The sequence below is a fragment of the Coturnix japonica genome, chromosome 16, assembly GCF_054131305.1.
Source record: "Coturnix japonica strain WE chromosome 16, WE-NBRP24, whole genome shotgun sequence".
Lineage (NCBI taxonomy): Eukaryota > Metazoa > Chordata > Aves > Galliformes > Phasianidae > Coturnix > Coturnix japonica.
Window position 1 is genome coordinate 1,873,049 of NC_140678.1, and position 25,590 is coordinate 1,898,638.

The window sequence follows — 25,590 nt, forward strand, 5'->3', positions numbered from 1 at the left end:
TTGTTTTAGAAAGACTTTATTGCACTAAAAAGGGGAAGTCATTTGTAAACAAACATTCCATTAATTAATATATATGTGTGTATATATATATATATATATTATTTTTTTTCCACTCCAAAAAAGAAAAGCATTGTTAAATCCAGCCACAGAAATATCATAAAGCAGGAACGTTAGAAAAGGGCTACAAGGAGGAAGGGCCCCTCTGGGACTCCACATCCACCCTCCCAGCCATCACAGCAGCAAATCCCAAGGCTCAGCCAGTCCTGGGACAGGTGAGGGGCAGGGGGTGGCACAAACTCTTAGCCCTCAGTTCTCCCCTATAGAGATAAAGAGCAGCTCCCAGCCCTGCTCTCATCCTCCTAACCCCCCTCCATCCCAAAACCTAAAGACACACAGCACAGCCCTACCATGGGGGGTGAGGGGGGCTGTGGCATCCCCAGCTCTTTGTGAGCACTGAAACCTTTTGCATTGGTCCTCCCCCCATCTCCTGGCCACCAGCTGGGTGTCCCCTATGCCCAGCAGAGTCCTCCTGCCCCTCATACCAGGGGATGAAGGAAGAGCAAGGTTGGGCAGCCCTTGGTTGTTCCTGGGGGAGAGCAATGGGGAGCAGCAGGTTGGATATCCCCTGTGGCAAAGGGATGTGTCTGTTCCTCACGTCCTGCATGGTTTGTTTTCAGCCACAAGCTCAACAAACAGCCACGATCACCCCCCAATTCCCCCCCCCCCCAAACCCCGACATGCAAACAGCAACCAGAACCATGCCTCGTATACCTGAAACATATTTACAGACAGAAGTAAAACACGCTGGGAAAGATCAGCCTCAGATATAAATAGCCAACACTGAAATCTGCCATCTGCTGCAAAGGACAAGGAAGGAACATCAACCACCACCAACAGAGGTTGACACAGAGGGACACATGTGCGTGTGTCCACACGTGTTGGAAGGGGGCAGAGAGGAGCAATGCTATTTCTGCTCCTTATCACAAAAAACATGCAGGTAACACCACACCAAAATACAACAAAGTGGCTGTTTCAGCCACCTGCGGATAACCTAACCTTGGATATCCCCCATTCTGGTATCTCCGGGCAGTGCTGGGAGTCAATGTGCCAACACAGCCCTGTTTGGGGACTGGGTCCCACCAGCTGTGGGGGTTTTGTGACCCCAGGGCCATGTATCTCTCTATGGGTGGGTGGGTGGGGGGTGCAGAAGCTCCCGAGCCCCTCACCCATGAGTGCTCAGGGAGGACAGAATTAGGGAGGGCAGCCCAGATCCCAGCCTGCTCTGATGCCACCCATCCCCAATGCCATGCAGCACTTGGGAAGGCAGGGGGTGCTGCTCTTGTTGCATGAGCTCTGCTGGGATGTTGCCCCAGCGTGCATGCTCACCCCTGTGGCCATGTGTCCCCCAGCAGCAGTAGCAGCCCCTATTAGCAACCATCTGGGTTTGGGTAAATCCAAATGCCTCTGAAGTTCCTGCAGCTGTTATCCATGGGGGATGGTGGGGGGGGAGGGATCAGTATCCAGGGGATCAGGACAGTAGGGCATCCCAGAGGCAGTGGGGTGGCAGGCAGAGCTGACCTGCACACCCTATGGGGTCCCAGGAGGGGACTTAAAAAGACCACAGGTGTGAATCAGCCACAGATCCACCTCCCAGGGACCCCAACCAGGTTCCTGGGTCACCTCTGCAGCATTTTCTCTGCTGTTTCCAAGACTACAAAGCTTGACTTTTAAATGAAAGCCAAGGTCGATGCCATCATCTGACTCCAGGAGCTAAGGCTTGGAGAGAGGTGGCAATAAGAATGCTGCAGAGCTCTACACACATCCAACCTTTGTGCTGGCCAGCTGGAGACCATGGGAACCAGAAAGGGAAGAGCCCAGCAGGTTGACATCCATCCATCCGAAGGGGACACGGGGCAGGTGGCTCCTGTTGTGCTCCAGGAGCCGCAGCCCCAGGCAGGGAGCTGGAACAGAAGGGAGATGCTGGCACAGCAGGGCTGCATCCAGCAGCTCCGCTCCTGGGGACCTGGCCCTGCATCCCTGAGCTCTGCCACGGCCCTGACCCTTCTTTGGGGACCCTTCCAAGCCCTACTTCAAAGGGGCCAGGGCTGACCCAAGCCCTCCCGTGCCCCAGCCCCATGGGCACGCTCCCTGTAGGGCTGCTGGTCCTACAGCAGGGCGCTGAGAGGGAGCTCCTTCTCCCCCAGCAGTGTGTCCCGCTTCAGGCTGCTGCCTTTGTTGACCACCTTCAGCTTGAGGGACAGCTTCCTGACGTGGCTGGGGCCCAGCCCATCGAAGAAGAAGTCCTCATTGAAGACAGGGTTGCGGCTGTTCTTGATGATGGTGCTGCGCTGCTTCTGTAGCTTCCCAGGGTTGAGGCAGAGCGAAACGCAGCAGTGGATGCCACGAACATCGACCAGAGCATCGTACAGATCCTCAGCACAGATGAGCTGCACTCGGAGCCGGGCGTTGGAAGGGTCATAATCAGCAGTCAGACGGAGGCGACCACCCCGGCTGAGCCTCAGGCTGTGCTCACGGGGCCGACCCTGCGGCAGCTCCGTGCCCGCTGTCGGTTGTCCCCCGGCCGGAGCGCTCCTGGAGCGACGCTGAGCGCTGGGGCTGGTGTCGGCTGAGCTGTCATCGGTAGACAGAGAGCTGTTACGAGCAACCGAGTGTTTCAGCTTGATGACCTTGGACTGGCTCTCCTGGCTGAAGATCTTTAGCAGAGAGACGGAACGGGAGAGGAGGGGTGAACCGAAGGGTGAGGACTCGGCCGAGGAACACGTATCGCTTTCACCACCGCTGAAATAACGCCCGGGGTGCATTAGGGCCGCCCCCAGGTCGGCAGGTGCCTGGGCTCTGCTCTCACCGTTGAGCTTTGCCCTGCGTTGGGCACTAGGAGAAGTGACCGGCGATGGGCAGAGGCTGCTGTGCTCGCTGTGGAATAGAGATTCCTTCCGTCGGGTGTGGGGGCTCTCCACCAGCGTGGCGAAACCGTATGAGGTCTGAGCTTTGGGTACGTAGGGCAGAGACATGGCTGTCTGAGCCTGAGGGTCCACGTTGGTACCGAAGCCTCCTTCAGCCGTCCAGTCCTCGGCGCTCTCGATCTGGATGATGTGCCGGCCGGATGACTTCGCACGGGGTCGGCTGGGAGGCCGGGGGCTGCGTGGGGTCTTACGCTCGGTCAGGTCTTGCTCCGAGACGGATGGACCCAGGACGGGCGGTGCGGTGGGCTCGGTACCCTCAGGCTCAGCGGGCGCAGCGCTCAGCTTGGGAGGGATGAAGAAGTCGGGGATTTTATCGGGGGTGAGAACGTTGCTATAGCGGGAGCCCCGCGGGGAATCGTCGGGCCCCGAGCCCCGTGAGCCGCTGTTCTCCGCCATGCCGCGCAGCCGCTCCAAGAGCCACATGTTGCCTCCGGGTGCAGGGCTGGAAGAGATACGATCGGAAACGTTGTCACCGGGAACCGGGAGCCGCAAACCTCGCGGGTGACGGGAACGGGGATGGGGAAGGGAAGGGGCGCGCCGAGGGAGAACGACACCAAAGGGAGGGGAGGAAGGACCCGACCGCGCTGCGGGGCAACGGGACCTTCCGGCCCCGGGGGGAACGGACGGGGAAGGACGGGACCGCGCCGCGGGACGTAGCGACCGAGACACGCCAGCACCGAGAAGGGAACGGGAAGGAACCGTCTGCACCGACGGGACCCGCCGCCCCGGGACCCCGCGGCGCACGGCGGAGCCACCGGAGCCGAGAGATGGGAGCGATGGGACGGGGCGGCCGTGACGCACGGAGAGCTGTGCCGGGCCGGGCCGGGCCGGGCCGCCCACCGGGCAGCTGACGTTTCCGCTGCTGGAGCCGCTGCCGCACCTGGACCGGAGCCTCCGCCGCAAGACCCGGGCGGGAGCGGACGCGCTTTTATACGGCCCCGCCGCTCCCCGCCGCGCCGCCGCCGTAATCCTCCGAGCGCTGCGCCCCTACATTTCATACACAGCACCGGGAACCCCGCGGGATGCTACCGGGGGGGTCACAGGGCAGCCCTGAGCACCGGGACGGGTCGGGTCGGGACCCAGCTCTGCCCCATCACCCTTTATAACCAGGGGAGTGGGATGCTGCTGCCCGCTCCCCACCGGTCCCGGGACACTCTGCCCCGTAGCCATAAGTGGGACTGTGAGTGGAGTGGAATCGGACACGGCAGCCCCGTGATGGCCCCCGTTTCCTCCCGCCCGGAATAGTGCAAGAGAACGGAGTGGAGCTCGCTGCCAACCCGCTGCTTTCCCCCCTTCGAGCTCTCGAGCTCATCAAAGCGCTGAACAAAGCCAACAGCACTCCAAGGCGGCTCAGAGCTCAAGGACTCGTTGAGTGCATTAAGTGGTTTAATATTGTGGCTGGAAGGAGTGGGGGAAGGCAATGTCACTTGTCACACATTTCTCTAACGCCTGGGTAGGATATGGCCCGTGTGGTCCTGGGGACACCAGGGGCAAAATCATCAGCAGAACCCAGGGAGCATCTCTACAGCCCACAGGGATCTTCAGACCAGAAGGATGAGCTCCAGACAGGCTGGCAGCCTTGGGGACAGAGCTACTCCAAGCAGGATGGGGGCCAGCAGTGGTTCCTCCTGCCCCAGAGATGCTGTTAGGAGGTGGGAGGGTTCCATTAATCCCTCGTAAACAGCCCATAGGAGCAGCACAGGGATGGGTATAATAACCAGAAGTGAAAGCTTGGCTTGGTGAGCTCATTCCATGTGGATCGTGGCACCATGAAAAGGGTGGGAGTTCTCAGTTCCCTTTGTATCCACACTGTGAGATGATAGAAGGACAAGAGACAGACCAAGCGTCAGCATCCAGCTCACTTTCACTGCAGCCTTTCACTTGGGAATGGGTTGCTCAGCACAGCAGCCCGTTTCCCACTGCAAGGACAGATCAGCGAGAAGTAATTGGGACCAGCAAATGGAGCATGAAGGGTCATCCAAGGGAGGGGATCGGGCTGGGGTTTCTGTTGGGTAGCATTGGGGAAGGAGGATGGCAGTGCTGTGGATTGCCTTGGGGTTCAGAACTCCATTTGGGGGGGGGGAAGTGGATGGAGACAAGGAGAGAAGGAAGAGGATCAAGGAAAAGGAGCTGCTGAACAAAAGGCTGGTGTTTACCTTTCCTCCACCCATGTACAACGGGAGGTAAACAAGGAGCAGAAATGCTTGAGTTCCCCGGAGATAACAAAGAGCATTGGAGCGGGGCCAGCCCTACCCGCATGCTCCGTTTGGGACCAGCAGTCCCTGCAGCAAGGAGGGGAGCAGAGCTGCGGTGCTGGGGCAGAAACGGGGCTGGAGCGATGGGCAAAGCCACAGGGAGCTCATGGAGCCTGGTTTGCAGCAAAGGGACGGCAGGGGGGATCTCATGCTCTCGGTGCAGGGACACACACTGGGGATGCAGGCTGTGCTCGGGCTGCCAACCAGCTTTGCTGGGCTCAGGACCAGCGCTCACCTCCAGCTCTGCGTTGCCACAGACACTGCATGCAGAGGGAGGTGCCAGACCACAGATAGAGACGGGCAGGGAAGAAATGCTTGCAGGGTTGGGAGAAAACGAGGTTCCCAGTGCTTCCAAAACAGGATGCAGACCATCACACAGAGCTGAAGAGGTGCTTTGCCTTTCCTGTCTCCCTCCCACGTCGTCATGGGGTTGGGATAACAGCTCTCAGGGCTCCGTGCCTTCCCCAGGAAGGGGACATAGAGATGGATAAGGGTCGGGCTGGAGGGCGCAGGGGGTTCGCAGCATCCGGCAATGCACGGGCACAACACAGCAGCGCTGAGTGGGGACACGGCGGAGCTGGGGACGGCGACAGGGCTGGGATATGGCATAGATGGAGATGCGGAGCCGACAGCGTGCTACCACCTGCTGGAGGATGGGAAGCAAAACTCTCCCCCCCCCTCCCCACCTCCCTTCCCTCACACCGGGGCAGAAGCTCACGGCATCGAGCCCTCCTTCCCCACCGCCCGGCCGAAATTCAATTTCATATGCAAGCACTCCTGGGAAACTGACGCTCTGATTGCATTATTCATGTCCGTAGTTAACTCGGTAAAGGGCTCAGATTTAATTGTTTGCTGTTTTCAAGAGCTGCGCAGCTCTCAGCTCATCTCCCCACAACTGCGTGCTGGGGCTGGGAGGCTTGGGAGGGGAAGGGGGGGGGGTTGTATGCTCTGCTTCTGGTGCATCAATCAGCACGGACATGAGATGCAAAGAGCCTAAACACCCTCAAACATGACGTGCCAGCCCCACCAGGCTTGCAGCATCTCAGGCAGCAGCTGGTGCGAGGCACAGGCTGGTTCTCCAACAGTGAAGAAAGCAGGGGCTCTCGCTGCCTTTTCCTGCCTCTGCTGTTGAGGGAATGGTGCAATTATCTTTTGCAGACACATTACTACATGACAAAAAATAGCAGCTGAGATGGAAGCGCTACATCCCTGTAGGTATTTGACTATCAATGGAAAATTACACATTCATTACTGGGCTTTATTTGGCAGTGATGATATTCATTGAGTCATCCAGATAAATCCTGCCCTATGGAATGCTGACCCTGCCCAGAGGGACCACCTCAGAGTGATGCTCATCCCCCATGCCCAGCATTGGGCACAGCAAGCAGAATGTGCCTAATGGGGACCCCCAGGTGTCAGTGCTGGAATTGGACTCAAAGCCTGCCTGGAACTCAATGCTATGGCACCGTACCCAGCCCATGCTTGGCCCTGCTGTTAGCTCTGAAAGCCTTACATGCCCGTGATCTGGCAGCTTCTGGGCTCAGGAAGGGCTTTTCCTGCCTTTACCAATTCCAGCAAATGCCTTTTTATCACCTGGCCATGCAGCACAGCATCAGGCATGGGCTCAGCTCCCAGCTCCCAGCCACTTGTCGGTGGTCATTAGCAGGTGATGAATGACAGCTCTGATGCCAGCCTGGCCATAGCATGAGACAAGGCTGCAGCAGACACCTTGGCAGCATCCTGGCTGCTGCAGCCAGCCTGGCCCACGGAGGAGATGCTGGAGCTCAGAGCTGATGTGTGCCTGTAGGAGATGCCAGGCTTCATGGTGCAGCCAATGGGACCAGCCAGGAGTTGATGGTGATGGAGAAGTCAACCTGGCACCCTCTGTGTCCCCATCTCCACCTCTGCTCTGTGCTGGCACTGCTGAGCACAGAAGCTGGCAGCCTCCAGCTCTCTCCCCTGCTTAGCATCGTGCCTAGGGCAGCATGAACATCAGGGAACTTACTCATTTCCAGGTTTAATTAGAAATGTAATCGAAACAATGAACCCGTGCCGAGTGACGAGAGACGGGATGGTGAATGTCATAAAAACCTTCCAATGCTCCAGCCGGGTGGGGGCTCAGGGCTGGGGATGCTTCTCCCCTTGACAGCCCCAGTCTTGCAGGCTCACAGCAGCCCTGTGTCATCCCCATAGAGACTCCATCCTGGCCCCTTCTTCAGGGCCATGTGGGGCTCCAGGGGCTCTGTGAGCTCATGGATAGAAGGCAGCTGGCAATCTGCAACCAATGGGAAAACCCAGCAGCACCAGCTCTGAGAGATGCTTGTGCCCAGCCCTGCCAGGCAAAACCCCAGCAGAGATGCAGTCCCCATGGATGGGAGGGCCCCAAATGTCCTTGCAGGGAGTGAGGACTGAGGCAGGAGTTGGGTCCTGAGCAGTAGTGCTGGCTGAGAGGCACAGCTCAGTGGGTGGGGGCTGGAGCCCCAGCAGCCCCTCACATACTTGCACATGCACACACACGTGTACACATGCACGCTGCTCAACCTATCCCACCCTATGAGCCCTGGGATGATGCTCCTGCCACTGCCCCCTCCCCTTGGCTCCATGTCTCTTGTGCAAGGATGCAGCAGCAGCACTGGGTATGGGAACAGCAGTGTCCAGGGCAGAGGGTGCAGGACAGCCCCAGTGGCAGCACAGGATGCTTCACCCCCAGCACATTCCCATGTTGTCTCCAGATATCCCTCACCCCAGGCAGCATTTTGCCAGTGCACGTGGAATAATCTGTGTGTCCTTCTGGGCAAGGGGCCCCATATGGACAATGGAGAGAAGGCAGTGTGGGTGTGGGGACAAGAGAGGGACAGCACAGCCCTATAGGGTTGGGGACCATGAGGCCCTGCTGGGGTCTGGGACAGGGATGCTGACCCTGGGGCCCTTTGACTGTCTCCAGAAGACAGGCACTAACAGAGGAGGGGAGTGCAGAGGAGCCCTGGCTTTGCCTAAGGTGCCAGGGGAGCGGGGTGGGGGCTCACGTACCCCCTGGCATCACTGCTTCCTCTGGACAACCTGGCGGAGGTGCAGCTCACTCTCTGCGGCCACGATGGGCTGCTCGTTCTGCCGGTGGTGGCTGATGAGGTGGCTGATGCTCTCAAAGAGCACATCCTTGGTCCTCACCTGAGGTGGGGGCATAGCAACCCTGAAGCTCCCAGCAGCTATCCAGTCCCCCCAGCCCCTTCACCCTGCCCTTACCACTCCCTCGGGATCCACCAGCAGTAGGTGCTTGGGCTGCCCGCTGTGCATGCCTGTCAGAACATACTGCCCTGGGTTGGTGATGCTGTCCCTCACCAGGAAGTCCCCATCCATCTGCAGGAGCTTCTCGGCGTCCCGTCGGCTCATCTTCCCATGGTACCACGGCTCCCGTCTCAACTGCTCCTCAGTGGGGGCTATGGGAGCCTTCCTTGTGGGGGGACTCGGCCACTGGTCCTCGATGGGGGGACTGACGTTGCTCCCAGCAATGCACTTGTGGAGCTTCAGGGCATCTTCAAAAGGCCCTATAGGGACCAGATGGGGAACATCACTGCTCTGGAGCATAGGGCTGGGCAGATCGGAGCACAGCACACCCCACAACCCCAGCCCATCACCTTACTCATGTCAAAAAGGTCCTTTTTGGGGCTTTCCTCTGGTGCTGTGTGAGTGGCATCTGATTCCAGGCTCTGTGTGTTCACATACATGTGCTCCTCGTAGTCCCGTGGCACCAGGGGGTGCCCGTCTGCCTGCAGATACCCATCGCAGGACTGGCCTGTGGGGACTGGGCATCACCACCTGCATGGGCCAGCTGGGAGCAGGGTCCCCTCCACAGCCCCTGTGGGGACCCCAAAGCCACCAGCATCAATACTTCCCACTGTGTACCCACCCTGGTTCTCTGAGTCCCAGGGCTGCCCTGGTTGGTTCGACAGCTCTCGTCTGAGTGCTAATCCACCCTGGGAACAGGAGACAGCCAGGCTACAGGGGGGACTGACTCTGGGCCTTCACTGTGGGGTCAGCAGTGGCTCCAGGGCTCACCTGGTGAGAGGGCTGAACACGTATACGGCCTGGGAATGCACTGTGCTGGAGACGGGAGTCGATCAGCCCCCCTGGGGGTGGCTCCTTGCCTGGGATGCTGTTGTAGTAATCGTGCTCGGCCACCTCATCATCCTCCCCCCACGCTGACTCCTCCATCCCCAGCACCCTTGTGCAGAACACAGCGGGGGCAGCTGGGGACACAGCCCCACTCCAAGCAAGGACAAGGCACAAGAAAGAATGGAGGGACCCCAGCCCTACCTGTCTGGGGGTACAACAGCCTTGGGTGGGCTGTGCAGGTATTGCTTGAAGCGCAGCTCGAAGGCCTGTCCCACCGTGTTGATGACGCTCTGTGCCAGCCCATCGCAGCACTCCAGGATGTGGCAGGCTGCAAACAGGCAGGTGAATGGACTTGAACCCTCCCCCAGGCTCACAGCAGCCCTCCAAAGAGCCCCCAGCTGCCCCTCACACCACACCAAGAGGTGCCCTCCTCCAGCCCAACTCATCCCTTCTCCGTGCCCTGGGAATCAGCATCACCTCTCTGGTTGATGGGGTCCTTGGCGACGTAGGCGACATAGTCCGTGGTGTCCTGGGGACACAGAGGGTGTTTGGGGCTCATGTCCTGCTGCTGTGTGTAGAGCGGGGCTGAGGCTGCCAGTACCAGACTCAGCCCTGAGTGCCCCAGCCCCAGGGACTGGGCTGTCCCTGAATTCTGGCTCAGTCTGGCCCCACCATGGGATGGGCAGCCCCACGTCCCCGCTCCTTGAGTGCGGGGCTGGGACGTGAGAGCCTCACCATGTCCCCACCGGAGGCAAAGGAGATGGACTGCATGTGGTGGTTGGCGATGATCTGTAGGGCATGGGGAGGCCATCAACACCCAGCTCAGAGCTGAGGTTGGAGGCAGAGGGCTGGGATGCCTGGCTCTCACCTGGCGCGTTGTAGGGATCATGAGGTTCAGGCCATCAATGGAGATGTTGACAGCGATGCTCATGCCTGCAAAGCGGAGGTTGCTCTTCCCAAGGATGGAGAAAAGGGCTTTGCTGGGAGCCTGATGGGGGACAGGAGCACAGGGGTGATGTTGCCCTTCCAAAGAGCCTTTATGGGGTGGGGAAGACACAGAGTGCCCAACACCCCAGGCTCTGCACTGGGATCAACCATAGCACCCTGCCCATAACCCCAACCCTAAGAAAGCAGAGAGGGAATGGGCTCAGGTGGAAACTCACCTTTTTCTTCCAGATGCCCTTCACACCCGGCACTGCCTCGTACAGTCTGTTGATGGCTTCTCTGCAAGTCCCAAGTCCCACAGCATTACCATTGCAGATCCCAGCTGTTTCCTGGCTGCTTCCCCTTCCTGTAGCTCTGGGAGTATCATCCCCAAGCAGCCGCAATGTCCCCCAGCTTCCCCCAGGGTCACAGGGCTGGTGGTACGTCATCCCCACCGGGGCCACCTCCCTTCTCCTCTTTCCACCCATTGATCCGATGCCCATCACTGCATTGCTGCCTCTGTCTAAGCATATGGAGTGGCCCCTACAGGTCCTCCCAACCTCAGCACCGACCTCAATCTCTGCAGGTCTTACCTGGTGACCTGTGTCCTCGTGTTGAAGTCGAGGGATCTCATGGAGCGCAGCACCTCGATGCATCCCATGTACTGCAGGATGGGAGGGGAGGTCAGAGAAACCTCAAGGAATATCACCAGCCCCAATGCAGGTGATGGAGAGGAGACAGGTGTCGGTGACAAGGGCTCCTCTGTGTAGCAGTGGATGGCAGGCAGCATCCCATACCCACAGAGATAAACATGTGGATGGGGAAAACCGAGGCTCTGAGCACTGTGCAGGGCTGGGTTGGTCCAGAGCAAGGCCAGCGGCCTCTGGGCCCACTGACCATTTCTGCTGCCCTTGCACTGAGGATGGAGACCCAGGTGATGCTGTGCAATGGGTTCCCACCATGCAGCATCCAGGCCCAGGGATGCATGCCATGAGAGCACAGCACTGCTTGGCTACAGGGGCTCCCCACGTTGCCCATCCCAGGACAGAGGAGTCATGCCCAGTCCCAGTCCTTCAAGAATCTGGGACCGTGTCACAGGGATGGGTGAGCAGAGGGAGCTTCCAGCTGCGGGCTTGGGGCTTCACACCTTCCCGCACCAAGCAGAGAGGAGCGGGGCTGGCAGCACTTACCCTGACGATGTAGGAGACGCCAGGACCCAGCACCCGCTCGTCGGGATGCAGCCAGCCCTGGGCCGGCTTGTTGATGAAGCTGCCCTTGCGATTCCACTCATCCCCGGCCGGTCGGGCTCCCTCCACCCTCGCCGCTTTCCTGGCAGCCCCGGCCCCTCCGCGCAGCCGGCTCATCACCTGCAGCGAGCACGGAGCCGAGCAACCCGGCTCGCAGGCTCCGAGCACGGCGGCCAGGCTGGACGTAGCCCCCCCGGACTCCACGGCTCCTCCCGCTTTGGCCGGCGAGGAGAGCTCCTTGCTGGAACCCGAAGGGCTTCGGCTGAGGAAACCACCGGGACCGGGGAACTTCCATTGGGGCATCCGAGGCAGCAGCATGCAGAACGTGGTACCCGCCTCCGGCTCCTCGCCCGCAGAGGGGCACGGCTGTGCCAGCCCCGGGGCCGCACCGGGATGCGCGGGTGCCGGAGCCGGCATCGGGGCGGCCGGAGGATGGCGTGGCCGGGCCGCGGCCCTCAGCGGCTCGTCTCGAAAGCGATCATACTTGGGCTCGGGGATCATGCCCCGCCGCCCCGGCCGAGCCGAACGCTCCCGTTCCGGCGCCGCTCCGCGCCCCGCACCGCTACCGAGCCGGCTCCCGCCCCCCACCCGCTCCCCCGGGGCCGCGCAGCGCTGATGTCATGGTGAGAGCGCTCCGCCGCCCGCCCCGGCCCCTCCCGGCTGTCTGAGCATCCCCGCCTCTCGCCCTCTCCGGCCCCACTGCCCGTCCTTGCAGCCCCCCCCCCGGCACGGGCAGCCCGGCCCCGGCAGCACCCCGAGCCCAACCCGGTACCCTGTAGCATCACTCAACCCCGAGATCACCCCGCATCACCCAGCCTCGAGCCCCTCCCTGGCACCCCCCAGCATCACCCGGCCCCCAGCCACCCCGGCTGTGCTCCCCTCTGGGCTGCTGCCAACGATGGGAGCCCCAAAAGAGCCAACTGAATAGTGGACACCCGAGGATGAGGTGGGATGAGCTCTTTCCTGCACAAAACGGGCTGACTGTGCTGACAGATGCCCCCCTCCCATGCCAGGGATGCCCCCAGTGGCCAGCAGGCAGCTTCTGGAAGGGGCCAGCAGCATCTGGCTGCTGCCTTCACCTGCAACGGGTACATTATCTCCATTCTTCTACCACTCCATCACCAAGAAGCGTTTGCAGGGTGCCTGAGGCTGCTTGGGAGGTGGAGGGGTGCAGGGGGGGCTCTGCTGTACAATGGGGCTGGCTTATTTCTGTGCCTCCCAACCCAGTGGTCTTGTCCACTCTGATTTTGTCTGGCTCCCACTTGTTTATATCTGCCTGGAGGGCTCAGGCAGTAAAAAGCACAATCATTTTCTTGCTTCTTTGCCAGTATCTGCAGCAAGCTTGGGGGGGCGGGGGGGATGGACAGACACATTTAAAGGGACTTTCTGACCTCAAACCATCATGTAATACTCCCCTCCCCCAGCCCAGCTTTTTGTTTTTTCAGGCATTCAAAGGACTCAGACCTCCTGTCCAGCCTGGCATCCACCCACAGCATCTGAGCAGAGGGGCAGGAGGCCAAGGCAGCCTGCATGAGGCATCGCACCCACTGTGGGGGCTCCCAGCATGACTCACACACTGGGGACCAAGCCCGGAGCCACCTCCTCACCTCGAGTCCTCCCTCGGGTGCTGTTTATTTCTGCCTTTCCATTTTCAACTGAGCATCTTTCGAAGGATGAGGACAGAGAGGGATGCTGTGCTGCAGAGGGGTCAGGTCTCTGCCCCACAGACAGAACCAGAGCCTCCCTGGGGGCTCACAGTGACCTGGACAATGCATGGCTGCCTTTATCTCGCCTTCTCTTCACTGTCTCCTTCTCCCTGGCAGATGATGGGGGTGAAAGCCAGTAATCGCTCTAAGTGCAATCGATAAATCAGGGTAATAGAATTACATACATTTGCTGTTGCCATATTAGGAACAGCATCTCTTAGCCTCTCTCTGCCTTTCTTGCTTTGGTTTTTAAACTGCTGCAAAGTGCTGGAACACGCTGGACTCCTGCAAGCTCCATGGGGCAGCTCCAGGTTTTATTTGGTCGGAGCACTGAGCATTCTGCAAGCAGAAGTGCTTGATGTAAGAAAAACAAGCTCTGCTGTCTCCTGATTCCCAGCACCGAGTCTCCCTCCATGCTGCCAGGTTCACATTCACATCTCCAAGGCAGCTGACAAATTCCATCTCTCTTTATTCCTCCAAGAACCCCAGAACCCACAAGGCTGTTGCCAAGTATCTCCCCTTCATACACCTGGCAACAAACAACTGTGTGACTTCTCATGCAGTTCCTCCTGCAGATGTCTGTCTCACAGCCTTTGGTTGCCCATCCTCCCCCTGCTGATCTCTCCATTGACCCCCACACTGCTTCTGTATGATTGCCAGCTCCCTCAGGCTGCTCCCAAGTCCTGCACAGGTCCCTGATGGATCATTTTCATCTCATTAGCAGCTGGTGTCAGGCTCTGGAGAGCAAGATTCGCAGCAAGGGCTTCCCTGTCCTTCTTCTCCTCCATCCCCCTTCCCAATCTGCTTCTAATCATTAGCCAAAGAAAAGCTCCCAGGGATAAAGATCACAGCCTCTGTTGGCACAGAGCAGCATCTTCTCACACCATTGCCATCCAAAATCCAGGAAGAAAACTCTTTAACCCCACTGTGGTGTTAGAAAGTGTCTTTCCTTTATTCCTCAATACACACCGGGCACCTCGACAAACCAATGCGCTCTCAGAGTTCAGGTTCTACATGTAAGCAGTTAAGACATGCATATGTAATATATTTGCATACATATTCATTCTTTCATAATAACTCATTAATATATGCTAATACCCCCCTGGGCTTGCACTGTAGCATTTAGGGTGGTTTTATGCCCACTTACTTTCTCCCTATTCATTTACCATCAGTTCTAGCACTGAGACTATTGGCCAACCTTCAGCTGTTTTTCCCCTATATGATAAATTTCCATTGCTTGTTAAACCATAACGAGCAACTCCAAAACAACTCATCAAAGGAAAACGTCCTTGCACCTGCTGAAATGTAAGCAGTCTATTAGGATCCCAGTGCTCCCGTTAAAGGAATATATTGGTCCTTAAACTAACGTGCTGATCCTTAATGCTAAACAAACCAGCCTATATCATCCCCCAGTGGGATGATACACAACACAGTGTTGCTGAAGCAAGCACAGGTCTCTGTTAGTGCTGAGCCCATGGCTGTCACAATGTCCCCATCTCCCTGGTGGTGGGTTTGGGGTGATGGGGGGGGCTTGGGACCTGCTTATCCCTAAGAAAGGATGCAAGTTCTCCCTTTGGCTCTATCAAAAGAAGAAGCTGGGACGCTTCACTTCAAAGCTGTGGCAGCAAAGAGGAGCCCTTTCTGAAACACGAATCCCCCCCAAAGTGCTGACACATCAGGACACATTAAAGCAAGCGTGGTGAAATAGGAGAGCTGGATGTGCCGGGCTGCAGCAACACTGGGGTAGAGCTGAGCACTCAGATGAAGGCAACTGCAATGTCCTCTAAGCAGGGCTGCTCTCTGCCTCCCCAGGGTCTTTGGTTTCAGCCCATCTGGCACTTTTAATGTGTATGGGGGGGGGGTGGGAATAGTGCTTATTTTTTATAGGGGCTGCAGTGATGGGGCAAACCAAAGCAAGGCAGAGCTGCTCCTGGGACACAAGGGACCCCATATGGTGGTCATGGAGACCCAGGGACACTGTGTAATGATTGTTTGATAGCAATAGGATGGGAAGGGGAGAGTTTAAAGCTTAAAGATGAGAGCTTAGGGTGGGAGGGAATGGATTAAAGCTGAGATGATGGATGGAAGGGGGAAATGCGTGACCCTAAAGGGGTGAGGTGCCATTATGGAGGTGCCCAAAGCCAAAGGGGGGACCTTGGGCTGCCCAGATGGAGGTAGAGGGGCAGTCAGCCCATGCAGTGCTGGCCTTAATGATGTTAATTACTCCGGGTTAATTACACACTAAGGCCACCCCCAGCATCTATCTGATGTCACAGTACCGCCCCCCCCCTCCCCAACATGGCGGATTGAGCCGCTAAGCACCGCCCCTCGTCTCCATCCAACCAATCAGCTGTCAGCCAGCTGGCAGAACAACCAATAGAACGCGAGAGCTCAGAGCGCGCCAACAAGGCGCCGGAAGTGCTTAGGACGCCATCTTCCAAGCGACGGGGGGTGCGGCCTTGAGGCGGGAGGGGCCTCCGGGCCGGGTCGGGCCAGGCCGGGCCGCTCCATCCGCCGCCTTGTCCGTCCTCACCGACACCGGGTTCCGTTGTCTGACCCCACCCGCTGGACGCGGGTCCGGGCCAGGTTCGGCTCGACCCGCATCTGGGAGGATGGGGCAGCCTCGGAGAGAGGGGAAAGGCAGAGGCCTAGTGACGCCATGACCGGTGAGAAGAAGAAGAAGAAGCGGCTCAACCGCAGCGTCCTGCTGGCCAAGAAGATCGTGATAAGGGACGGGGCTGGCGTGAGTGATGGAGGATAAAGGGGGGGTCGGGATGGGGCTGGTATTGTAACCCTATGGGGATTCAGCTCCTGTGGGATATTGGGGCTGTCTGTATTAAAAGTTGCCTTTGGGTCTGGGTGAAACGTGTGTTTGTGGTGAGCTCATTGCAGCCTTTCAATGCCTGAAGGGAACTTACACCCAGGAGGGGAGTAAAGTCTTGGAAAGGGCTGACAATAGCAGGACAAGGGGAAATGGTTTGAAGTTAAAAGAGGGAAGATTTAGGTTGGATGTTAGGGGGAAGTTCTTCACTAGGAGAGTGGTTAGGAACTGGAACAGGCTGCACAGGGAGGTTGTGGATGCCCCGTACTTGGAGGTGTTCAAGGCCAGGTTGGATGGGGGCCATGAGCAACCTGATCTATGGGGTCTCTATGGGGTCTGTGGGGTCTCTATGGGGATCTATGGGGTCTCCTGGGCAACCTGATCTAGTAAAGGTGTATGTTTGGTGGCCCTGCTAGGCAGGGGGGTTGGAACTACGTGATCCTTGAGGTCCCTTCCAACCCGGGTCATTCTGTGATTGGGGTGTTCTGTGAGGAGATCTAAGTGTTGCTGCTTTGCACCTGCAATGAGAGTTCCAGCTGCACACCTGGTAAATGGATAGATACAGGCACATATACAGGCACACCTGGCTCATAAGGGGGCATAAGGTAACAGCCTTATAAAGAGCATAAGGTAACAGTGAGCCTTTCATGTGCTCTTAGCTATATCAGTCTGTCCAGCAGGCTCCTAGCAATCTCTTTGTCTTTTGTAGCTCGTTGTGGGGTGACTCCAAAGATGAGCTCTTGTTTAACTCCGTAAGCAATAAACAGGTTGTCCAAGGAGGCTGTGGATGCTCCATCCCTGCAGGGATTCAAGGCCAGGCTGGATGTGGCTCTGGGCAGCCTGGGCTGCTGGTTGGTGACCCTGCGCATAGCAGGGGGTTGGAACTGGATGATCATTGTGGTCCTTTTCAACCCAGGCCATTCTGTGATTCTATGAGTGTATTGCAATGAGGTGGGTGACAGGTGGATTTCTGCATCTACTCTGTGAAGAGATGGGCTGTTAGTTTTGCTTCAGTTGTTCTAGAAACGTTTAATGGTTGAAAGAACGCAAAGAAGAGTGATGAAAGCAAGAGAGGGTGCTGTCTTCTGCTGGTAGGCAGGTGGGTTTGTGCCATTCTGGGCCTTCTTCCTCTTCTACAAACAACCATCTCACTTCTATGCAGTAACACTGACTGCTGTAAGGTTCCCCTAGGGCAGGGTTGGGTTCCTATTTGCTCTGTGCTGGTGACTTGATTTCTTCTTTTAAGGAGACTTTGTTAAGTTGAAATCATTCCGTTGCTAACGTGAGAATGGAGCCTTCATAGGAGAGAGCCTGTTGTGCTACTGAATGTTTGGTCTGTGCAGTTCTCTGATGTAATTCAAGTGAAGTTTTCCGCTCGTTCCTCGTGATTTGTTTTAACTGTGAGCTCATGACTTTGTGTGTCCTGCATGGCAGGAGATAACCTTCCGGGCAGGCAACTGAACAAATGCTGCCTTAGAAATGCTGGGAGAGACCTTTAAGAAAAGTAAGATAAGGAAACTCTTCAGCTGATCTAAAGGGTTTCGCCTTTTCCATCACAGTGAGCTTACAGAGCCAGCACTGAGGGCTAAACCCTCCTTTCCAAACCTCTGGAGCCTTTCCTGAGGTGTTGCATCTACTGCTGTCAAAACAGGCAGCAGGGGGGGGTCCATGTCAAATCTCTTTAAGGTGAGGGTTGGAAGGGCGATATGTTCAGTTGTCTTTAGGGAAGGCTTAATGGTGTCAAAGATGCTAGATCTTGAAAGGGGAAGGGAAGATAGAAACTAATTGGCTTTGTAGGACAGGTAAAGATTGGTAAACTTAGAGGGAGTCACCCTGGGGAGGAGGGACAGCTTCTCTTAGAGCTGACGTTTCAGCTCCCAACCAAATGTATTTATATTGGACCGGGTTCTGTATATCATTTTAATTAGGAGCTTTCTTTTGCAGCGACAGGGGATTGGAGAGCCCAGCGTGTACCACGCAGTGGTGGTGATTTTCCTGGAGTTCTTTGCTTGGGGTTTACTGACCACTCCGATGCTGACGGTGAGTGATCATCCTTTGCAATGCTGCCTCTTGTAGGTGTTTGCCTTGAGATGCTGATCTTCCCATGTTTCCTATATTGTGTTCTTAGAGGCAGCTGTAGCCACCAGTTGCTTGCAGGAATGGAAACCCCTGTGTAAGTTGCTAGCATTCTTTATTTCTCCTCCTGTAGGTGTTACACCAGACTTTTCCTCAGCATACGTTCTTGATGAATGGTCTGATTCACGGTGTCAAGGTAGGGGTTATTCCTCGTGCTCTCGTGTAATGAAGGTAATCAGAGAGGTTCCTTTGGATGTGTGTCAGGCACTCCCTGATGTGCTTAAGGACTATTCCCTGCTTATCTCTGGTTTGAAAGGCACTAAAAGGCACTGAACCATTTTATTTGTGCTTAATGGTCTTGGTTTTTCATTGAGTCTGACTTGTTTCCATTTAAAAGAGAAAGCTTTCCCTAGAACTATAGCAAATGTTAGAGCTGTGCCAGTATCTTTTTAGGTACCTTCAGGTGTTGTCTCCAAAAGCTCCTGCTGTTGATAATCAAAGAGAAACTCCTCAGTCAAACTCTTTTCTGTTTTTTCTTAGGGTCTGCTTTCTTTTCTAAGTGCCCCACTGATTGGTGCTCTCTCTGATGTCTGGGGCAGGAAATCCTTCCTCCTCCTCACTGTCTTCTTCACATGTGCACCAATTCCCCTTATGAAGATCAGTCCGTGGTGAGTTTGCTCTTGCTCAAACCGAGTGATTCTGAAAAGAAAGGCAAGTGTGAAGCACAACAGTGAAGGATTTGCTGGTATTGCATTTGGAGATGAGATGGAAGTGTCTGTCCAGTAGAGAAAGAGCCTGGGCAAGTGGCCTTTCCTCAGCCTAGAAACTGATTTTACTTGTTCAATTCTGCCAGAGTGTTCAGTTTCAGGAAGAAAAGCTTTATTGCTTCACCTGGTAAAACATTTTCCCCTTAAGTTATGGCTTATAAGTCATAAAACTGCACAGGCTACAGTGAAATGCAATGAAATGAGATGGAATGGAGGAAGAATATGGAAGGGATAGTAATTCAGCTTCTGCCATGTGGCTGGTCTCTAACTCTGCCTTTGGTAACATGTGTTTCAGGTGGTATTTTGCTGTCATTTCCATGTCTGGAGTCTTTGCTGTTACCTTTTCTGTGATTTTTGCCTACGTTGCTGATATCACACAGGAGCATGAACGCAGCACAGCATATGGCCTGGTAAGGAGCTTAATAACAGCTTCATCTATTGAAGGGAAGACCTGGGGGTCTCACTGTTAGGACTGGTGTAAAATTAGGGTGGGAGGCTTACAGACATCAACCTGGATGGTACCAAGTAAACATGCCATATCCCTGTTCACTTGGATTGTCTCCTTCCAAGATGGCAAAATTAATACCCTTTAGTTACTGTGGAGGAGAAAATAGGCTCTGGTCAGAAGAGACTGTGTTATTTATCTTTTATGCTTTTAGGTGTCAGCCACATTTGCTGCTAGTCTGGTCACAAGCCCAGCTATTGGTGCATACCTTTCCCAAGCCTATGGTGATACACTAGTAGTTGTGCTAGCTTCAGGTGTTGCTTTGCTGGATATTGGTTTCATCTTGCTGGCTGTGCCAGAATCTCTGCCAGAAGAGATGCGTCCTGTCTCCTGGGGAGCTCCAATCTCTTGGGAACAAGCAGACCCATTTGCTGTAAGTAATCTTGCTGCTGTTTTTCTGCACTCTGGTGATATTTGTAGGTGCTCTAGTTCTGTTTTCTCTTCAAAGAAAGATGGATTCCACAAAAGATCACTGTGAATGTTGGCAAAGATACAGTGTTTAACTGATAGCAGCCTGCATTTATGTAAGACTAACAGCTTCTCTCTTACCTGATGTAGCTACATATTTAAAGTCTCCAAGCAAGAGCATCTCTTGGAGGGAATGTGCCAGATGTTTGAAATATCAGAGAATCATAGAATGGCTTGTGTTGGAAGGGCCTTATCTGGAATGCTGGCTATTTGTTGTTTGTGAACAGAAGGCATTTACAGAGGGCTGTTCTGAGTAAACAAGTGTGGTCTTATCCAAGCATTCCCTTTTTGCATGTGAGATGGTAACTTAAACACTTTTGTTTACCCGGACAGTATGCAATGAGTTTTAACCTTTTCTGTTTTATTTCCCTTCCTGTTTTCTATAGTCTTTGAGGAAAGTGGGTCAGGATTCTACAGTGCTGCTCATCTGTATCACCGTCTTTCTCTCCTACCTTCCTGAAGCTGGCCAGTACTCCAGTTTTTTCCTGTACCTGCGACAGGTCAGTGTACTGTGAGCAAGGAGAGCTCTGAATGCACAAACCCAGCCTAGAAATGCTCTCTAAGCTGCATGTCCATAGGAAGGTGGTGTTGGCCAATAGCTTAATGAAGATGTGGAGCCTCTTGATCACTTTGTAGGCGTTTTATTCCGGTAGGGTAATGGAATATACAGCTGATTAATGTTTAAGGAACTGATAAGCAGTGTTAGTAAACATTAAGACACTGATGGGGTGGTTTGTGTTGTATGGTGCACATCTCTTGCCTGAAAAATCCCTTTGTGGTGTTTTCACAGGTCATTGGTTTTTCCTCAGAGACCGTGGCAGCGTTTATTGGTGTTGTTGGAATTCTCTCTATACTGGCTCAGACAGTAGTGTTGGGAATTCTCATGCGTTCAATAGGAAATAAAAACACCATCCTGCTGGGACTAGGCTTCCAGATCCTGCAGCTTGCCTGGTATGGCTTCGGATCACAGCCTTGGTAAGAGTTTGCCCATCTTTGGTTTCTCCCTCCACGGCTCTGTGATGGTTCTCTATCCCCAGCAGAGGGAGATGCTGTTCCACATGCAGTGCTGGTTTATAGCAGCTCCTTGGGAGCCTCCCTCCTGACTGCTGCCTCTTTCTCTCCAAGGATGATGTGGGCAGCAGGGGCTGTGGCTGCCATGTCAAGCATCACCTTCCCGGCCATCAGTGCCATGGTGTCTAGGAATGCAGATCCTGACCAGCAGGGTAAGTCCAATTGCTTATTTGTCTCATGAGCAAGTTCATCCTAGCAGCACTCTCATCACAGATATTCTCTGTCCCCAGGTGTAGTGCAGGGGATGATCACTGGAATTCGGGGTCTGTGTAATGGCCTAGGGCCAGCTCTCTATGGCTTTGTCTTCTATCTCTTCCATGTGGAACTGAATGAAATGGCTGAGGTGGAAACTTTGGGTAAGGCCTCCAAACCCAACATGGCCAACCCAACGGATGAGGTAATCTGTTCAGCTTTATCATTCAGTTTTGCGGTGCTTCTTCTGACATTGCCTTCAGCATTAATCATTCCTTTGTTTTTTTCCCTACAGAGCAGCATTATCCCAGGGCCTCCTTTCCTGTTTGGAGCTTGTTCTGTCTTGCTGTCTCTCCTGGTGGCCTTGTTCATTCCAGAACACAACCTTACTCTGAGATCAGGCAGCCACAAAAAACACAGTAACGGAGCCCAGACCCACACCCACAGCCCACAGGCTGGAGCTTCAGATGGCAAGGAGCCCCTGCTTGAGGACAGCAGTGTATGAGGTTGGGAGAGAAGGACCTGGCTTGTGTCTCAACTCCAGATCAAGGATGGACTTAGTTGGGGTTTGGGGAGAGAGGGTGGGAGGCAAGAAGGAGCGAGATAACAGACTGTACCACGAGCAGCTCACGAGAAGGGAAGTGGTTTCCCTTCAAGCCAAATATACTCTCAGCTGGTGCAAAAATTGAATTGTATGGTCTGGTGCTGATGGAAAGGGGAGATATTGAACTGCTCTGCATGGAGGGATATTTCTTTAAAGCAAACCTGCCCTTGTTGTGAACACTGAACTTCATGGTGTGACCTGCCAAATACTCAACTCGTCAGTGAAAAATTAAGGAGCTAGCATTGTCTGTGTTCTAATGTGAACTAACTCGTGTGCCAGCCAGAATAAAACAAGGCATCTGTTACATTCCCCCATCCCCTTACATAATTGGTACTCGATGCTGATCCCATTGCAGCTGAGTTGGTTGACCTCAGCCTGGGGGAGACCGAGGAGCTGCACTGTGCAGCCCATACTGTAATAATAAAGCAAGTAACAAGTGTGCATGGGTGAAGAACAGATAGTATAGTCACCATCTTGAGAATCTGGTGAATTTGTCTAAATAAGTGTCACTTGGGCCAAAATAGACAAGAAATTGATGCTGTCCTGAGCTCACAAGGGAGAATGGGCAGATGGCAGGCAATGATATGAATTCCAGACGCTTAGGCGGTCAGCGTTGGTATTTTTCGTGGGGGTTTCTGTTGCTTTTGTGTTGGCTTTCTTTGTCGTTACGCTGATGTAACACTTCTGTCTGTCACTACCTCCATAGGAAGTAGGTAGAAGGATTTTGGGGGGAGGGAGGGGTTAGGGTTTTTTTTTCTGGAAGTGGAAAGGTTGATTAGCAAATAACTTCTTAAGAGGCAGGAGAAAGAAGTGAACCCTGCTAAGCACTTTGTTACAGCGTGGCTTCCTGAGAGTGAGGTCAGAGAAATAGTTGTTGAGAACTTCTATGAAGCATGTTGATTTTTCCACAGACTCTTCCCGTCTTGCTATTAACACCAGATAACGAGCGTGATTTGTTTTCCTCAGCCCAAAGGAGCCTGATGAGGGTTGCGATTGCTTTGAATCTGCAAGTCTCATTTCATTTAGTCGAAGAATGAATCTGCAACCTCTTCAGCAGGGTTCAGCCCTGCTTAGAAGGAGAAACAGAAACTCTGAGTGCTGTGAAAGAAGCAGGTAATGTAGGGAATGCTTGGTTGTTTATGGATACATAGAGATAGTGAAGTGGGCAGGAAACAATTGTATGAGCGAGAGCAGGATTAATGGCAGTGGGGAAGTGAAGACCAAACTGGGGGCACTCAAGGAATTTGTTGCTAAGGGGATTGTGGATACAGTGGCCAAAAAATAGCCCCATCTCAGCATGGGGTTTGTGTACAGCTGTCACGTTCTCTCCTAGGGATCACTTCTCTATAGGTTAAAGCTGGTCTTTTAAGGGAGAAAGACCAAAAGGGATCACTGTCACTTCATGCCCTGGTTCTTTGCAGATGGGTAATTGCATTTGGTGCTGTTCCTGAGAAGCAGTGACCAAAATGCTGTTTGCTTCTGTATTTAATGTCTTCTATCAGCCGGACAGCCCCAAAGATCTCAGTGCCCTGAAGCACAGCAGACCCTCCTATAGGATCCAAGTGCTATCAGTTTGCTTCACCTGGGATGCCTACTTGAGGCATGTGTAGGGGATGTGAGGCACTGGGTGTTCATAGCTTTTCACCTCTTCTGTGAGCTTATTAGGGGCAGAGCTGGTTCACAGTGACTGAACAGCTGGGCTTCTGCATCTTCATGTTCATCCCTTAGGAGCCTAACAGTATAGAATCACTGCTTGCCTTGAATGAAGAGCATCGTGTTGGTTTCTGGACCACTTAGTGGAGGTGGGCATTTAAGTGAAGTAATTCATCCTTTGTTAACCAATAGTTTTGGCTGGTACTTAAATCCTGTTATAAGAACTGGAAGAGCAGCTGTCTCACACTGAGGGTTTGCTTATGCAGCTCTAACTGGAGAGCAGTGCTAGCAGAAGGTATCAGCAACACATGGAGGCTCCACTTTCCTCTATGCCCCCCGTTTCCAGGCCTTGTTGGGATAGGTTGCACTGTGGATGCACAGCACACACCTTAACCTGAAAGAAATCCCCCTCACTTTAACTTCTAGGCAGCAATTCCAACCCTGTATTGCTCACAGAAATAGCTTTTATTTGACTGGAGCTTCACCAGGTAAATCTGGTGCTTCATTTGTTTGCACTGTATTAAAGTGAACTCAAGCGGTTCTGTCCCTCACATGCAAATGAATTGTAATTAAAACACTGGATAGTTACCTCGTTCACACTCAAAGCTTCACAGGTTAAAATAGAGCAGAACTTTACGAAACCAAGACGAAGCATAATTTATATTATATAAAATACATAGATATATATATATTTTTCAAAGTCCTTTCATATATATGATAATTTCTTCCTCCAAGGTCCCTTCCCAACCTGCAGTGCAGCCATGGTGATGCAGGCAGAGGTGATACAATGGGGATGGGTGCGAGATGCTCCCAATCCCACAGTGCAGAGGGCAGCAAGCCTGCTCGCCTTCCCTGCAGATGCTGCTTGTTGCTATGGGCATTGGAAGCTGATAGGGATTTGTTCTCATGTTTCTGGAGCTCCCTCAGTTGGTTGGTGGTCTCTTGGCCCTGCTGTAACCCCTCTCCTCTCCCTGTTAGGCATAGGGATGTGATCCACCATTCTGCCTTTATGTGAGAGACACTGCCTCGAGCCCAGCAGTGGCGGAGCTGAGATTACTGGACCTGAATGAAGAATGCTTCTAATTCTGAAGGGCTGGTAAATCTACAGCATCGGTGATGGAGGTTGGAAAACCTTGAGTTAACATTGCCAAGTTTTGTTATTTTCTATGGAAATGCAACTTGAGCCTTTTTCTGTCAATCCCATTCATCTGCTATGTGATGCCCTGAGCCTGGCCCCTATCAGCATCAGCCTTCTGCAGTGAGTTACACTTCAGGTTGATTAAACAGCAATGCCCCAAACATACAGCAAAAGAACAGGCTCAGCTGCCCTTCCTCTGCAGCCCCAATGTTCACAGCAGCAGTTTGAGTGAGTTTATCAAGCTGATCTCGTTGCATTAGAGAAGCTGAATGCATTAAACCACCGCTTGCCCTTTGGCCGTTACCTTTGCAAAGGAATCACTCTGGACTTTGGTTTTTATCCTTCCATTTGCACTTGAATTGCTGCTAACATCTTTGGTGGGCACCCAGCAAGCCCCCGTTCATTGGAGAACAGCTCTAAGTTTACTATGGTGTGTGCATTTCTGTATCTCTTTCATTTTTAAGTTAACATTGCAATGTATTTATTTCAGTTCAGGTTGTGTTTAGCACTGGCTGATCTCTCCTCTGATGGATTATTTATTAAACTGCTGCATTCCTGTTGCGTTGAAGCTCTTCTGATCTGTTACAAGATGGATTCTGGGGGGCTTTTGGAGTCTGTGTGTGCTTTGGGTGGTGTTTGGACACTGGTTGGTACTGGAGTTATATGGATATGGATACAGATATGGAGTAAATATCAGGCTCTGTATTGATCTCTATCTGTCCATTTTCACCTATATCTTCCAAATGTGTGTTCTAGAATGAAGAGTACATGAAACCAATTCACATTCAACCTGATGCTGGAACATCTGTCTGAGTTTTAATGGGAGCATTAGAACAGCACTATCTTCATGGCTCTCACTGCTTGGGTGCTTGAAGGTAAAACAGCCTGAGCTGAGCCCCTGCTGCTCTCCTTACTCATTCAATGAGATCTCCAGCCTGCATGTCCAGTGTAACATTTATGGTACCAGCTGTAGTTTGGGGGTTGTGTAAGCTGGGATGGCTGTCTGTAACTCAGCTCCATCCCTATGCACCAACATCCCCATGGGGGCTGTGGTATGTCAGCATCT

At 54.0% G+C, this 25,590-nt stretch overlaps 3 protein-coding genes across 11 annotated transcripts; 1 reads left to right on the forward strand and 2 right to left on the reverse strand.

Moving 5' to 3' along the window:
• On the reverse strand, positions 1-3,923 carry C2CD4C (C2 calcium dependent domain containing 4C). 4 transcript variants are annotated; one of them, XM_085517686.1, is made up of 2 exons: positions 3,865-3,923; positions 1-3,426 (listed from the first exon to the last, which is right to left on the reverse strand). In XM_085517686.1, exon 2 carries the CDS (start codon positions 3,405-3,407, stop codon positions 2,166-2,168), a length of 1,242 nt encoding a protein of 413 aa, XP_085373812.1. In that variant the 5' UTR covers positions 3,408-3,426; positions 3,865-3,923; the 3' UTR covers positions 1-2,165. The 4 variants fall into 4 exon arrangements, with proteins under 4 accessions (XP_085373812.1, XP_015742125.1, XP_032296849.1 ...); XM_015886639.3 differs by having other exon boundaries at positions 3,786-3,876; XM_032440958.2 differs by having other exon boundaries at positions 3,825-3,875.
• A 3,317-nt stretch (positions 3,924-7,240) lies between these two features.
• On the reverse strand, positions 7,241-12,140 carry SHC2 (SHC adaptor protein 2). 5 transcript variants are annotated; one of them, XM_085517683.1, is made up of 13 exons: positions 11,467-12,140; positions 10,870-10,940; positions 10,516-10,576; positions 10,221-10,340; positions 10,088-10,141; positions 9,830-9,920; positions 9,554-9,680; positions 9,296-9,461; positions 9,147-9,213; positions 8,880-9,032; positions 8,483-8,784; positions 8,270-8,407; positions 7,241-7,514 (listed from the first exon to the last, which is right to left on the reverse strand). In XM_085517683.1, the coding sequence occupies exons 1-12, from the start codon at positions 12,022-12,024 to the stop codon at positions 8,279-8,281; spliced, it is 1,899 nt and encodes a 632-aa protein (XP_085373809.1). In that variant the 5' UTR covers positions 12,025-12,140; the 3' UTR covers positions 7,241-7,514; positions 8,270-8,278. The 5 variants fall into 5 exon arrangements, 4 of the variants coding, with proteins under 4 accessions (XP_085373809.1, XP_015742268.2, XP_085373808.1 ...); XM_015886782.3 differs by having other exon boundaries at positions 9,830-9,881; positions 11,467-12,139; XR_014935030.1 differs by having other exon boundaries at positions 7,241-8,407; positions 8,875-9,032; positions 9,830-9,881; positions 11,467-12,137.
• A 3,550-nt stretch (positions 12,141-15,690) lies between these two features.
• Positions 15,691-25,092, forward strand: LOC107325550 (solute carrier family 71 member 1-like). Of its 2 annotated transcripts, XR_014935031.1 has the most exons (13): positions 15,691-15,972; positions 17,995-18,090; positions 18,260-18,322; positions 18,667-18,794; positions 19,189-19,303; positions 19,553-19,771; positions 20,253-20,366; positions 20,657-20,841; positions 20,992-21,089; positions 21,168-21,334; positions 21,425-21,635; positions 22,700-22,846; positions 24,365-25,092. XR_014935031.1 is itself a non-coding variant. In XM_015886543.3 (12 exons), the coding sequence occupies exons 1-11, from the start codon at positions 15,889-15,891 to the stop codon at positions 21,632-21,634; spliced, it is 1,479 nt and encodes a 492-aa protein (XP_015742029.1). In that variant the 5' UTR covers positions 15,691-15,888; the 3' UTR covers position 21,635; positions 24,365-25,092. The 2 variants fall into 2 exon arrangements, 1 of the variants encoding a protein (XP_015742029.1); XM_015886543.3 differs by lacking the exon at positions 22,700-22,846.
• The last annotated feature ends 498 nt before the right edge of the window (positions 25,093-25,590 follow it).

Coding starts and splice junctions, on each gene's coding strand:
- C2CD4C (XM_085517686.1), bottom strand. CDS start 3,407: ATGTGGCTCTTGGAGCGGCTGCGCGGCATGGCGGAGAACAGCGGCTCA.
- SHC2 (XM_085517683.1), bottom strand. CDS start 12,024: ATGATCCCCGAGCCCAAGTATGATCGCTTTCGAGACGAGCCGCTGAGG. Junction 10,577..10,869: donor ACGAGGACACAGGTCACCAG/GTAAGACCTGCA, acceptor TGGGACTTGCAG/AGAAGCCATCAACAGACTGT. Junction 9,462..9,553: donor GCTGTTGTACCCCCAGACAG/GTAGGGCTGGGG, acceptor GTTCTGCACAAG/GGTGCTGGGGATGGAGGAGT.
- LOC107325550 (XM_015886543.3), top strand. CDS start 15,889: ATGACCGGTGAGAAGAAGAAGAAGAAGCGGCTCAACCGCAGCGTCCTG. Junction 19,304..19,552: donor GCAGCACAGCATATGGCCTG/GTAAGGAGCTTA, acceptor TTATGCTTTTAG/GTGTCAGCCACATTTGCTGC. Junction 20,367..20,656: donor TTTTCCTGTACCTGCGACAG/GTCAGTGTACTG, acceptor GTGTTTTCACAG/GTCATTGGTTTTTCCTCAGA.